Genomic DNA, 15,152 nt, shown 5'->3' on the forward strand with positions numbered 1-15,152 from the left:
ATTAGCATTCCACCCCCAGGTCCCCCAAAATTTCAGTGCCGTTAATGATACATTCATTTCACAGAACCTGGGAGCTGGGAAGGACCTCAGCGATCAGCCCCTTGTCCCTCCCGCGTTACAGATGGGAAGACTGAGGCCCCAGCGAAGCTAAGGGAACTTCCAAGGCCGTGTGACCAGTTTGTAGAAGAATCCGGTCAAGCCCTCAAATCCCCTGACTCCTAACCTAAGGTCCCCTCCTGCTGTGCCGTGCTGATGTTATTTCCTAGGAACAAGCATATTTCTAAGAAAAAAAATTTTAATTAAGAAAGAAGTCCAGGGGAAAATGAAGACTTCTTAAACTGCCTTGATTCCCTTATTTCTGACTGATGGTTAAATGTTGGATTTGAACAAGATTTGCTGGGAATTCAGCAGTTTCTGGAAGAGCTGAGGGAGACACCCGGTCTCACTCTGCCTGTGCTGCCACCAGGACACAGGCCAGAGCAGGCTCAGCCTGGGCCAATTCTGAGAGGAGCAGGGTGACGGGCGTGCGCCCAGGAGCGCGTGCCCAGCGCCCCCTCGGCCCCTGAACCACCTGGGCCCCTAAAGGGGAGCGACGTCTTCCCACCGGGCCCCCTTGGCGCACGGCCACAGGCACCCTGACCACGAGCTGCTCGGGCCCTGGGGACACCAGGCTGCCCGCTCTGCACACTGGTTTCCCGTGTGTGGCACCTGCTCACAGCACCGCCCCCCCTCGCTGATCACCTGGGCCAGCGCCTGCCCCCACAGGCTTTAGTGCCGCTTCTGCAGCTCTCCCTCCAGGAAGCAGCCCTTCTCCCAACACTGACAGCAGCCATGACGGAAGGACACACGCACCGCGCCTGGTCATCCTGCAGCTACACGCACTCACCGGGGACCGGCCCCGAGTCACGCCCTTTTTCAAAAGCGGAAACTGAACCATCAGCCCCGCTGTCTCTTTGGAATAAAGTCAACGATGAGATTCAGGGCATCTGACACATTCGACCCGATGCCGGCCTGTCCATGCTCCACCCTCCACCCGGTGGTCTGTGCACAAGACCCAGGACCTGGGGGGAGGCTCTGTGCCCGGAAGGAGCTGGCTCCAGGGTGAGCTGCCTCCCTCCACATGAGCATCTCCCAGGCCCACAGGGAAGGGCCCGGGGCGCCCCAGTCCTGACCCACGGCCCGACCCACGGGTGCAGGTGTGGGTTCCCAGAGGAGCGGGTGCGAGCTGAGGGCACACCCTCCGCAGGCTCCCCTGCCGCTGCCACGTGTGCCCTGTCGGCCAGCGCCTGGCTCGCTCAGCTCCTTCTGCAGGAGCAGCCCCCACGGGCCACAGGCTGGGCGGCAGCGAGTGCTGCCTCCTCCAGGGGCCTGGCTGGCCTGCGGTGCGGACGGGGCGGCAGAGGGGGTTAGAGGAGGCACGGCACAGCTCAGCACTGCAGTCACCCAAAAAGGTGCCGCCAGCACTTCTGTCATCTCCAGGGAGGGAGGGAACAGCCCCAGGGAGCAGGCACAGCTCCCCTCATACGTTGCCCAGCACCTGGCCGCACAGGGCACTGCGGGCACCGTCAAGTGAGCCTGTGTCTGCTGCGTCACATGGCACCTGGACAGGGGCCAGCAGCTTTCACAGGGAAGGGAGAAGGGCCCCACACTGTTCTCCTGGTCCTCAGGGCAGGGGTGACCCTGGGGCTCCGACGTCATTTTAAACACTTAATTCTGCAGATCAGGAGTTTTAACTGTGGCTGTGACCTTGCCCAGCGAGCGATTTACACACAGAAACGCCAGCCGGACACTCACCTCCGCAGGGGGGCGTTCTCCTCAATGTCTTCCAGCGTCTCCAGCGAGGACCTCTGGGAGAGGAGCCGGCGTCTGCGGAGAGAAGGGAGAAGCCTGGGCGTTAAAACTGCCTGTGAAAGGGACCGGGCGCTCTGTACGTCGAAAGCTGTTCTAAGAAAGAAAGTCCAATAAAGTCCAAAGAGATCAGACAGCAGCTTCTTTACGAGGCCGCGTGCCCCAGCCACACCCTGAAGGGGCAGCTCACGGGACCCTAGGACAACAGCTCGCAGCTGTGACTCTGAAGCGTCCAGGCCACAGCTGAGGCGCGGCTGCTCCCAGCCCTCACCCAGGCTGGTCTGAAGCCCCAGAGGGACAGCCCGACGCCCAGCAGGTCACACCCCTCCCGCCAGGCCCGTGTCGCCTCATCCAAAGGGCAGGGCAGTTCCACAAGGAGCGCGCGTGCCGTCAGCCATGCACGTCAGTCCTGGGGTGGGAGGCTTTGGAGCTTAGCAAATGCCTTCATCCTGGAGCCTCAGTGTCCTCGTCCATGAAACGGGAAAGTGAGAGCAGGAAGCAGAGCTCAGGAGTGCTCGACGCAGGGCAGCTGCTGACATGCAGCTACGGGGCTTCTGACTGACACTCGTTTCCTCCACTGGAGATGCACCCTGACCTGCCTTCCCCTCAAACGACCGGATCGGGAGGCTGTCCTAGCCCTGCCCCGCCCAGTCCCAGTCAGGGGCAGGGTCACCCCAAAAGGCCTTGTGCCTGAGCTTCCCTGGGACCCTGCTCCTTCTACGCGTGTACACCTCTCGGCAGAACTAACTCCTGGTCACCTTTGCTGACGCGCTGGCCAACTACAAAATTAGCCCCTTCCCACCCCGACTGTTCCTTTACATTGGGTGACGTGCCTCCCTTTCTCGTGGGAGGAATGAGCAGCGTTTTCTCCGAGATGCAGAGCTTGGGAAGGACCACCACTGGCCGTTACCAAGAAACCGTCACCGGGCACCATGGAGACAGACGCGGGGCTGCCCTTGCTGCGTAAACAGGGGCTTGTTCGCTGCCTCGAGGGCCTGCCCGTGGTGGTAGCACAGGGAGCTCACCCCTGCCCTCTGCCCTCTGCCCCCTGCCAGGCCCTCCCAAGCCATGCAGCAACCTCTCCCCTTGCTCCCGTCCCCGGAAAGGCCGCCACGGAAGGAAGGCTCAGGGCAGGCGCCAACCCTCACAGGCACTTTCCGCCCACACGTGCCTCACACACGAGGCCCAGTGCCAGGCAGACTCCTCATCACCAGGTACAGCCAACAAGCAAGGTCTGCGTGTTGTAATGACGGACAATACCTGGTCTTGGACCACAGTGTCCTGCCCCTTATGAACCCACAGACGCCAGTGAGAGGCCGACAGACAAAACAACAGCATCAGGTGCCACGTCATCAAAGGGAAGCGTCTGCGTCTGGTCCTCAGAGCGAGTCCTCAGATTCCTCCTGTCTGACAATGACACCCTGGCCCCTCCTCCCGGCCGTCAGCACATCGAGGCCGTGTGGTTCCCAGGCAGCACCCACAGGGAAGGCAACCTCCCTGAAGCCCAGATCCTTCTGGAACCTTGTTCTTGCTCCACTCGGCCCGAGTGAGGGCATTGTCAGCCAGGACGAGGCTGTGCACCTGGGAGCACACTCACACCCAGTGAATCCGCATCGTCAGGGCTAACGGTGCATCTGGGAGTCAAGTCCCGTCCCGGCCCCCTCACAGTGGAGGCAGAATAAACGCACCGCACGGAAGGTGAGGAGTCACTGGGAGGAGAAGGAACCAGGAGGAACGCGTGTGCTGGAGAGAGGACGCGGCGAGGCAGGACCCAGGGCCGTCTCTCCAGTGTCATTTAGCACAAAACTGTCACTGGCTCCATTTTGGGGGCAGGAGCGTGGCCCACCACCCCACTGACCACCCACCCCACTGACCACCCATCACCCCACTGACCACCCACCCCACTGACCACCCACCACTCCACTGACCACCCACCCCACTGACCACCCACCATCCACACTGATGACTGGGAGCAAACAGCCCACAGCCTGGTCAAGCTCTGCCATCGTCCGGATGGACAGCATCCTGGGGACCCAGGAGAGAGAGGGGGAGGTGGGAGCGGGGCTCAGGGCGCCTCCATCAGCGTCTGGAAAGAAGGGCATCTCTTCTTGGACTGGTGGGCAGAGCCCCTGGGAGAGAGGGCTGGCATGGAAGGACTCTGGGCTCACTGCTGTCCCTGCTGACCGGTGAGGCCAGGACAGGGTGACCCTGGGACCAGCAGTGCCAGCTTGTCATGGCTGATCCCCTTGTTGGGTAACCTGGGCAGTTTAGCCCAGAGACCAATGTGAGTCTGTGGGCACCACAGGGCCCACTCCGGTCTGAGAGGTAGGACCGTGTGGCGAGGAGGGCGGCCCTGGCCTCAGTGTCCAGGGAGGAGGTTAAACTGGGCCCACACGCTCCCTCTGGTGCATCCGGACTCCCAGGGAGCGTTAACATCTCTAGAGGCAAAGCAAATTCTGAGGGCAGAACCCCAGGCCATGGGGGCGACCATCGCTCCCACCTCCCTCCTCACAGGAGGCCATGCCCATGTGGCTCTCGTGCCCCAACCCCCCCACAGGGCCCCTCGGCTGTCAGACAGGCCACAGTGGGGGAAGCAAGGGCTTCACGCACCTCGATCACACAGGTGACGGGAGCCGGGTCATGATGACCTCGGTTCGTCCAGACAGTTATTACGACAAAAACCCCAACCATGGAAATAACTTACTCACAGTCATTGACACCCACACTTGTAATTTATTTGCTTGGTCACCGTGTCTGTCTCCCACTGACCTTCTCCCGCCTCGACGGACTGAGCCACACCAGACGGTCGGCTGCTCCTGGAGGGACCCCGCGCCTCACCTGTCGCCCAGGGAGGGCCTCTCAGCAAAGGGCAGGCTGAGGACTCGGGGCTCCCGTGTCGGGAGGCAGGCGTCTGTGATTCCCCAGAGACCTCTGACCTCCCGGCTTTCTGCACACGCTGCCCCGGGGCTTCCCACCCACACACAGGCTGCAGCCCGTCACCAGAAGCCTGAGGTCATCCTCAGAAAGCCTCCCAGCCCCTCACTACAAGCAGGACAGGGAGGCAGACACCGTGCAGCGGGAGGGACGGGTGGGGGAGGGACAGCCCCCCAGGCACAGCTGTGCAGTTCACAGGGATGAGGCAGGATCTGTTTAAAATGCATTTCTTCTGCTTAAGATTATTCAATGTTCATTTTTCCAAATGGAATCTTATATGCCTCACTTTTAAAAAATTCAAACCAGGCCCGGCTGGTGTGGCCCAGTGGTTGAGCACTGACATATGAACCAGGAGGTCAGGGTTCAATTCCCCGGTCAGCGCATAGGCTCGGGTTGCGGCTCAATCCCCAGTAGGGGGCGTGCAAGAGGCAGCTGATCAATGATTCTCTGTCATCATTGATGTTTCTATCTCCCCTCCCTCTTCCTTCCTCTCTGAAATATATACATTAAAATCAATATTTTAAAAAAATCAAACCAGGAAATGCATAAAGTAGAAACCGAGGGTGTTTGGAGCCGCCGTCGCTCTCCAACACCTGCACTGCCTCCAGCTCCCGAGCTCCAGCCGAAGGAGAAGGGGTAAGTACAGAAGTCTCTGTGCCATGGCTCGTACCAAGCAGACCGCCCGCAAGTCGCAAGTCTGCGTCGTCACAGGCCTGGCACCGGGCACTTTGTGGAATCAGACGTTATCAGAAGTCCACTGAGCTCCTCATTCGCAAACTTCCCTTCCAGCCTCTGGTGCGAGAAATTGCTCAGGACTTCAACACAGACCTGCGCTTCCCAAGTGCAGCGATGGGTGCTTTGCAGGAGGCGGGTGGCCTTTTTGAAGACCCCAACCTGTGTGCTCTCCACGCCAAACGTGTAACAATTACGCCAGGAGACATCCAGCGAGCACGCTGCACACCTGGAGAACGTGCTTAAGACCCACTATGCTGGGAAACATTTCATTCTCTTAAAAAATTTTCTCTTCTTCCTGTTATTGGTAGTTCTGAATGTTAGGTGTTCTTTTCCATGGGGTCAAAAGGTGCCTAAGTATATGATTGCAAGTTGAAAATAGGGGACAGAAATCAGGTGTTTGGCAGTTTTTCCATTTTCATTTGTGTGTGAATTTTTTTAATATAAATGCAGGGACATAAAGCATTAATGTAAGTCAAATGTTTCAGTGAACAAGTTTCAGCAGTTCAACTTTATAACAATATAAATAAACCTGTTAAATTTTTCTGGACAATGCCAGCATTTGGATTTTTTTAAAAACAAGTAAATTTCTTATTGATGGCAAAAAAAAAAAAGTAGAAACTGAGGATGATCTGCTAACCCAAGGCCCGGAGTTTGGCGTGTGCCCTGTCAGTCGTTAGAACTGTGAGAAGGAAAAGGTTTGTCTTTTCAAACACTAAGGCAACGAGGAGGAACGCCGCCCCCGCACCGAGCTGGAACCTGGCTCCCCCATTGGCAACACTGGTGTCTGAGCCGATAGGAGTGCGGAGCGGGTAGGAGTGCGGGGCGGGTAGGAGTGCGGGGCGGGTAGGAGTGTGGGGCGGGTAGGTGAATGAAGTCTCGGGAGACAGCAGCCGGGAGGGAATTGGGCTCCTCCCCAGGCGGGAGGCGTTCCCCGGGCTGGGCACCCGGTTCTGTCCAGTCTCTGGCTGTAGGTGAGGCTGCAAGAAGAGTCATCACATAAAGGAGCCTTGTTGGTGGCTCACACCAGCTGGGCCGGGGCGGGGTGGGGGGTGGGCGGCGGGGGAGAAGGACCAGGGCTCCAACCTCATCTCCAAGGCCTGGTGACCCCTGCGGGCCCAGCAGCCTTCCCCACGTGGAGCTGCAGGTGTGGGAGCAGAGGCCTGAGACCACTATAGGGGGGAAGAGCTACCAGGACTAGCCCACTGTCCAGGTAGGGCGGGTACTGCAGGCCCCAGCGAGGAGGCGGGGCATGGTGGGGGGAGGGGATGCAGGACGATGAGGGGCCCGGCAGGGTGGGAGCCTACAGGCTTCCTCTGAGCCTCCTTCTCTGACTTGAGTTACAAGCTTTCACACGGCCCCACCAGGGCCCAGAAGGAAAGGGCCTGGGTCACCAGCCTAGAAAGCAGAGCTGCCCTTCACCAGACAGAGCCCCCGTCACGTGTCCTAAGATCGTCCGCTTCTCATCAGACACGTTTGTCCTGGGAACTGCTCGGCACAAGTGCTCCTGACGGGCAGGGCCGGGCTGTACCTTGCAGACCGAGGGTCCCGACAGAAGAACCTCCACACACCCAGGAATTAACTTTCCTCGATGCATCTTTGGTACAAATGCTGGTTTTCAAATACCAGGCTCTCCGAAGGCCAAGGGCCCCTCTAAACACCACGATTTTACCCGTCGTTTCTCTAGCAGCTGAGCTGTCGAGGCGGCAGCACCATGCGCTCGCTCTGCAGACTCCGCTGCTAAATGATGACAGCTTCGCTTGTGATCTGCCAGCTCCCACAGCCAGGACTCCAGATGCTCTTAGAGCAGAAGTCAAATCAGACTGTGTTCACTGAAGGAGCAAACTGTTTTGCAGCAACACATATGTGTTCACAGATGAAGACAGAAAAGGCAGCTGTCGCCTCTGAGCAGACACCACAGAGTCTGGGAGCAGAAGCGCCGTCGGCCTGGCGACGCCTCCTCAGACACTATGTGGGTCTAAGCTTTGTCTCGCAGCAAAGCTGCTGGTGAACCGAGCGTGGCCTTGCCGGCTCACCTGGCAGCGGCTGCCGGACGGGCTGAGAGGGAATCCCAAGGGCAACGCGGGCTCCGACACGGCCCTGCAGACGGCTGGGCAGGTGACCAGGCTGCAGCCACCCACAGAGCACCCTGCGGGCCCGTCCACCCTGCAGTGGGCACCCGGCTGGCCGGCTTGTGAGGGAAAAGCCTCCTCTCCCCAGGGCGCTTCTGTGCCTAAAGCCGGACCCACACCCAGGACACCGACAAGCATTTCAAACTCCCCACCAGTCACAGGAGTCTTCCTTGTAAAGGATGAAAAATAGGGTCACCTTTAAGAAAAGGAGATGCACGATCCAGAAACGGAGAAAACGCAGGGAACGGACTTCGAGTCTGGCTGTTTTCAAGTCTCCAGCTGACAAATCAGGCAAAAGTCAGGTAATAATTGCCGAAACCGGTTTGGCTCAGTGGATAGAGCGTCGGCCTGCGGACTGGGGGGTCCCGGGTTCGATTCCGGTCAAGGGCATGTACCTGGGTTGCTGGCACATCCCCAGTGGGAGGTGTGCGGGAGGCAGCTGATCGATGTTTCTGTCTCATCGATGTTTCTGACTCTCTATCTCTCTCCCTTCTTCTCTGTAAAAAATCAATAAAATATATTTAAAAAAAAAAAAAGTCAGGTAATAACTCAATACACCGAGAACTGCCAATCCTTGTTCAAACAGGATCTGTTTCTACATTTTTATAAGCAGGTCATGAAAACAAGTCTGAATGTTTACAGAGAATACAAAGGCCCTCAGCTGCCGGTCTGCCTCCGTTTTAAGGTTCTCATCAGACTTGTCAAATTCTGGAAAAGGAAGGTGTGAGGTCATCTCGGCGCCCAGGGCTTTATGAGCAGAATTTAAAACCTGGCCGGGGACTCACTGCTCAGTCTCCCGGTGCCACTTCCCACCTGGAGAGGCACTTCATTCCCGCTGGGAACAAGTTCAAGGGCTCCCGAAGGCACCTGCCCAGGTTCCTAGAGGCCTTGGGTTTCAGGAGAGAAAGGGGGGCCGCGACGCTAACTCCTGCTCAGCCCCACCCCTGGGGCAGAGCCTTGCCCTGCAGCTGAGGGAGCCAGCTGAGCAAGTGTGCAGGAGAGAGAAACCAAAAGCAGTTGTACTAGTTGGGGGGGGGGGGGGGGGGGTGTGTGTGTGCAGGATCCAGGAAAGTTTGGGGTTTTGTGAGGCTGATGAGGCGAACCACCTTGTCCTTGCTACATAACATGCTGGATGCCCACTGTGGGGGGTGGACACGTGGGGGCCAAGCCAGGACAGGGTGCAGGTGTGAAGGATACACAGCAACGGAAAACCACTCAGAATAAAGGGCCAGCTTCATCCTCGAGGAAAAAGAGCCCATTGATCTAACATAACCCGTCCAAGGAGTTTGGGTCAACTCGCGTGTGTTCCGGGTGGGCATCAGCGTTCAAGGAATCGAATCCAGCGTTCCCTGTGAAAAGGGCTTCCTGAGCCAGGCGGGGAGGGTGGCTGGTGTCCTGCACGTGGACCCAGAGGTCACGGCCAGGACAGACCAGGTGTGGCGCGTGGGAAGCAGAGGGAGGCGCTGTGAGCTCACAGGGGAGCCCCGTTTAACTGGGAAGACAGGGGAGTACCCCCGAGAAGGACTGCCCAGACCCGTGTGGACGGCTCAGGGGTGAGCCAGGAAGGACTTCTCACACACGCTGCCCAGGAGGGGCCGAACCCAATGCAGCAGCCAGTGTGTGCAAGGCCCAGAGGACGCCCTGAGCAGAGCCAGGGCAGGAGCCAGCAGGAGGCAGGAGGCAGGAGGCAGCTGGGCCCCAGCAGACCAGGCCCAGTTCTAGAGGGAGCTGGAGAGACCCCACAGTCATTTCTAACAGATTCAAGATTGATGGGATTTCGTCCATCTTTATTTTGTAGTTTTTCAGATTCATGGTGACCTGTGCTCAATAGCAGCTCATGGAAATGAAGATTGATGCTTCCTTATCCATCCAGCTTCAGCCAACACATCCCTTTTCCTTCCAGGAAATGAGCTCATTCCTTTCTGGAAACATTTAAAAATGCCTTGTTTCTGCCTGACCACCGACGTTCATTCCCAATGCTATACACCGAATGGGCACAGCGGAACCCGACTGCACAGGGAGTAACGGGGTGAGGGTGCCCGAGGGTGACCAAATCTCATTTTAGAGGAAAACTCAGAATCTGCTCCATCCACCCGCCCGAGCCCTCCCCAGGCGCCGGGTGCTGCCACCTGCTCTGCAAAGCTGTCCCTGACACGTTCTGAATTCCTACCTGTTGTCCCTTCTCTGAATCCCCTTCAACGAGCAGCATATCCCCTTGTTGGTGCCAAACACACCCAAAGTACAGCATGGACAGCTGCCCACGCCCGCCCACCAGGGGCAGGGCTGGCTCCTCTCTCTCCAGGAGTCGGAGGAGCATGTTTCTGAGAGACTCAGCAAGACAGCAAAGCCCCACCCATGCGAGGAAGAGGCCCCAAACAAAGCCGGCCTCGGACCGCTGGCCTCAGTTTTTTTGTTTTGTTGTTTTTTTAAATATATATTTTACTGATTTTTTACAGAGAGGAAGGGAGAGGGATAGAGAGCTAGAAACATCAATGAGAGAGAAACATCGATCAGCTGCCTCCTGCACACCTCCCACTGGGGATGTGCCCGCAACCAAGGCACATGTCCTTGACCGGAATCGAACCCGGGACCCCTCAGTCCACAGGCCGACGGTCTTCCACTGAGCCAAACCGGTTAGGGCCTCAGTTGTTTTTTGAGCAACAGAATATTTTTTTGTGTGTGTGTGTGTGTGTGTGTGTGTTTTCAAAGTAAGCCTTAGGTCAAACCCCCAAACATAATCTAGAATAATTATAAATTTTTAGACTAGATTAGAATAATTATCTTACAAATCTGAACGTACACATTTCCTTGTAGCTCAATCACTATTAGAGCAACATAGTTAGTTTGATAAACAACAGATCTGAAACCAGGAGTTGTGACTGGCACATGCAGTCCCAGGTCAATCCCAGCATCTGACTGACTTATCTTCTGGTCTGTTGTACAGTATGGACATGATCCCAACAGACGCAGATGAGTAGGTGCCCATGGCAACCGTTTCTAAACATCTCAGCGTCCAATTCAATTAAATGTGGCAGGTGAAGTTCACTTGCACAAAATCACAGGACTCTGGCGGCACAAGTTAATTAATGTGTAACGAACGTAATGACGGCCACCAGTGTGACAGGGTTTGCTACAGAACACTGCTGGGTTTATATATTTACTGCAGTTTCAAAAATACTTTATATCACTATATATGTCTGTAAGTATATAATATGTACACATGTAAATCAAACCTCAAAATGTTAAACATAGAATTACCCCATGTGCCCTGCAACTCCATTACTAGATATAATCCAAGAAGAACGAAAGCATACCCACACAAAAGTTTGTACATGAATGTCCGCAGCAGCATTCTTTATAAGAGCCAGGATGTGAAAACAACCTGAATGCCCATCAACGGACGAGTGGATGGATAAAATGCACTATTATTCAGCCACAGGAAGGACAGAGGTACTGACATCTGACACGGAATGGATGAACCTGGGAAACGTTACCTAAATGAAAGCAGCAGCCACAAGTGACCACAGAGCGTATGATGCCACGGATAGGATCTGCCCAGAAGAGGCCAAGCCACAGACAGAAAGGAGATTCGTGGCTGCCCAGGCCTGGGCGTGCGGAGTGGGAGGAATGGGGCGTGACCGCTAATGGCCATGGGGTTTCTTTCCTGGGTGATGAAAGTAGTCTAAAATTAGGTACTGGCAATGGTCACACAACTCTGTGAATATTCTAGAAGCCACTGAATAGTATGCTTTAAATGAATGGTGTATGAATTACATCTCATCAAACCGTTAAAACTTATATGAAATTTATATATGTAAAACTTACACACACAGTTATAAAACTTATATATTATAAAATGTATGTATGTAAGAAAGACATACTTTGGAAAAAATACATGGCAACATGAATCAGCCATTTGTGGACCACCTAACGCCCCTGCTGAGACCCTGGGCTCTAGAGAATAGAATTCTGAAAACAACGGATCGGTTCCGTTTCCTTTGATTAGCACCTTGGAGACTGAGCTGGACTGACCTGCCCAGGCCAGAGCTAGATGGTGGGGAGCGAGGATCGGCCCAGACCACCTCATCGCAGAGCCAACGCCCCCCCCTTTTCCTTTTGAATGTGGGGGAGGGACGTTCAGCCGCAGGCACAGGTGAGCAGGAAGGCCAGGCACCAGGTGAGCATGGAAAGCAGCTCCTCAGGTTCACTGGGTCACCCTGAAGCTGCATCACCCAAACCTGCTGACAGCCCCCCGTCCACCCTGCTCCCTGCCTCCCCACAGCACAAAGGGAGCCTCCCGACGGCACCCGTCAGAGCGGGGTTTGTTCGGGGGCTGAGGTGCCGGTTCCTTCAAGGAGACACACGTGCAAACGCCCCTCTTGGAGGCGGCGCCCAGGAGGAGGAGGAGCAGGGCATGTCCTGGAGCCTCTGTCGGTCCATCTGGGGAGGCAGTGTAATCTTTCAGCAGCTTGTGCGGACTTTGTGGAAATATATCATTAGTGCAGCTGCCTCGCCGTGGACATCATCAGCCGCCCGGTGCAGGCTGCTCAGGAAGGTTTCCAACGCGAATCTGCAGCCGAGAGCCGAGCCTGAAACCACATGAATCTTCACTCAGCTGTCACGTGGCGTCTGCTGACGGCTTCTTTGGCAAAAGCCTACCCAAGGGTTTGAATGGTCCCTTTATGTCAGGGCTCAGGTATGATACCACGCGGTTATTATGGAAAAGAATACATTCTGAACTACTTGAAAGTTGGGGGTATACCGTTTTCAACCGATGTTTTCAGAAAGCAATGGACGAAAATAAATGCAACCAGCTGCCATTTTATTTTCCTAAGGAGGTTCAATGGTGTCATTCTCTCTCTCTCTCTTTTTTTTAACCCTCACCTGAGGATATGTTGTTGTTTTTTATTTTTTTAGATTTTTTTTTATTTTTGAGAGAGAGAGAGGAAGGAAGAGAAAGACAGAAACATTGATCGGTTGCCTCCCATACTCACCCCGACTGAGGTTGTGCCCCCACTGGGAATGGAACCCACCACCTTTTGGTGCATTGGACAACAATCCAACCCAGCCACCGGCCAGGGCTCAATGGTGCCATTCCTCAGGGCAGGACCTGTGACCTGCGGTCCCTGGACCACCGAGGGTCTGGGCATCTTCTAAAATCGGGCAGAGCACGCCTGTGTGCACCTATGTCCACTTCCCCTCTTTTCTAGTCTCTATGAGGCCAAGAAAAGACCAGAAGCCCTGCTATCAGGCAAGAGGTGGTGCTAAGAGGGCAGCGGGGGTGGCAGGGCAGGTTCCAGACCCACTTCTGTCTCTATCATGTGACTTGGAGCAAGTTGTCATTGTCACAGTCATCACCACATTCAAGGATTCAAGGTTCTTCAGGGCGGGGGAGGGGCCCTTCTTCCTGCCAAGGACCACGTGGGTGTTTACAACACTATTCGAGGGCCACACAGAATCATCAGCTTAGAAACTAGCCTTCAATGAACTCACCCTAACGCCATGGCAGGGCCAGACCCCATGATTTCTCAGGTCTTATAAGGTCCACAGGCCAGATGTCCTCACCCCCCTTCTGGATGTGAGAATACAAAGAAGCTGGTCCCTGCTCTGGGGGCTCACGACCAGGATGGAGGCGGCAGACACAGCTCTAAAATCTTTAAGATTTTGGTTAAATACAGACCAGAGCTTGGGATGCAATCAAGCTCAGAGCCCTGCCCCGGCCAGCAGGGATGCAAGGCCGATGGGGGTGGGACCCAGAGTTCTGTGAGGGTGGACGTGGGGAGGGGGAGTGCCCAGGGAGGACCTGCTCCGTGGGGGCCAGGCCACTAGGGGTCAGTGGGTGGCAGGAATGTTGGAAAAAGCCGAGGGTGAGTGTAAGCCACAGCAGAGTGGAAGTGGGGGCCCCCACTCTGAAATCAGGTAGGTTCCTAAGGAGAAACAGTAACACTCTGATCTGTCAAAGGGAAAAGAAAGGGTAGCAAAACAGAAAGACTACAACTTTGCCAAGAATGGAGGCATGACACAAGACATGCAGGGCTGACGAGAAGAGAGTATTCCATCAGGGGATGGTTCAACACACATGAGCGTTCTCCTCCACCACCGGCACCGAGCTCAGCAGAACGACAAACTGTCCCTCATGTGTGCGTGCCATCATCCATCTGTCACCTACTGAGCACCCGCAACAAGGTGCTGGGCATCCAGGATGAACAGCGCACAGTCCCTGCCCTCAGGACAACCTGGGGGGGGGGGGGGGGGAGACACATTAAGAGAGAGAATATGGCCGGTGGGTGTGGCTCAGGGGCTGAGCACTGACCCAGGAACCAAGAAGTCCCCAGTTCAAGGCCTGTCAGGGCACATGCCCGGGTTGTGTGCAGGAGGCAGCTGATCCATGATTCTCTCTCATCATTGATGTTCGTTTCTCCCTCTCCCTCTCTCCTCCTCTCTCTCTTTCTAAAATCAATAAAGACATAAAAAAAGAGAGAATTATGGAAGCGGAGAGTGCGCTGACAGATGAGTCTGAGGTGTTGAGGGAGCAAGAAGGGGGACCCCAGGCCTCAGGGCAGGGCCAAGGAGGAGCAAACAGGAAGGTCCCTGGGGCCAGTGCTGGGATGGACCTGGGAGACCACGAATCCTGGTGAGAATACCTGCCCAGCTGTGCCGTGCGTGTTAGCAAAGGCCACCGGCCCCGACACTCCACCCTCGTCTCTAAGGGCAAAGCAGACCTCACCTCCCTGCAACCCACACATATGGGAAAAGGCCTTCAAATTGGTCCTCGCTCCCTGCTCAGTCCACGGGATTTCCGTTCCTGCATGTTCAGATGTGTCCTCTGAGACGGACGCCCGTCGAGTGTCAGGACGCACAGGGCTCACTCCGAGGCGGGACTTGCCTGCTCAGTCGCTCCACAGACAAGGCCTCACAACCAGCACAAGCCTGTTTCCCCGGGTCTAGAAAACCCAGCCTCTGCTCCTGATTTTAAATGAATAAAAAGCATAAGGGGTAGACACAGACCCACGGCCGGTCAACATGCTGCGAGAAGCTGTGGGTGTGGCAACACAGCGGACAGCGTGGCAGCCGCCCTGGCGCCCAGCCCTCCGGAGGTCAGAGTGAAGATGAGAAAAAAAGGGGCCTTCGCCCTATGCCTGCCTCACACTCCTGCAAACAGCAGTCGGGAAGGCCCAGGCCAGATCGAGGCCCTGGTTACAAGTTTATATTTCATTTTGCAAACAGTACATACCATGCACTTTGCCAAGGCGTTTACAGACATCTTTGCATTTAATTCTTACTCCTGTAAGCCTGGTACTATTCTGACTCCCATTTTACAGATGGAGAAACTGAGGTTCCAACATGGAATGTAGCTTGCCCAAGGCCACAGAGCCAGGGGGTAGTAGGTAAGGAACAGGGCAGAGAACCAAGCACTCCGAGGTGTCGCTCTGACAAAGAGATGCCTCTTTGTGAGGTGAAGCAGAGTTTGCTACCCCAAAACGTGTCCTTTAAAAAAGATAGTGA

At 55.7% G+C, this 15,152-nt stretch overlaps 1 protein-coding gene across 1 annotated transcript in view; it reads right to left on the reverse strand.

Moving 5' to 3' along the window:
* Positions 1-15,152, reverse strand: part of CABLES1 (Cdk5 and Abl enzyme substrate 1) — a 77,734-nt gene that overhangs the window by 39,006 nt on the left and 23,576 nt on the right. The window contains exon 2 of the mRNA XM_070421286.1: positions 1,795-1,866. Within this exon, the coding sequence (XP_070277387.1) occupies positions 1,795-1,866 (72 nt within the window). The remainder of the gene's footprint in view (positions 1-1,794; positions 1,867-15,152) is intronic.

The sequence above is a fragment of the Myotis yumanensis genome, unplaced genomic scaffold (genome assembly GCF_028538775.1).
Source record: "Myotis yumanensis isolate MYYU_CA2020_CCGP unplaced genomic scaffold, mMyoYum1.0.hap1 SCAF_7, whole genome shotgun sequence".
Classification (NCBI taxonomy): domain Eukaryota; kingdom Metazoa; phylum Chordata; class Mammalia; order Chiroptera; family Vespertilionidae; genus Myotis; species Myotis yumanensis.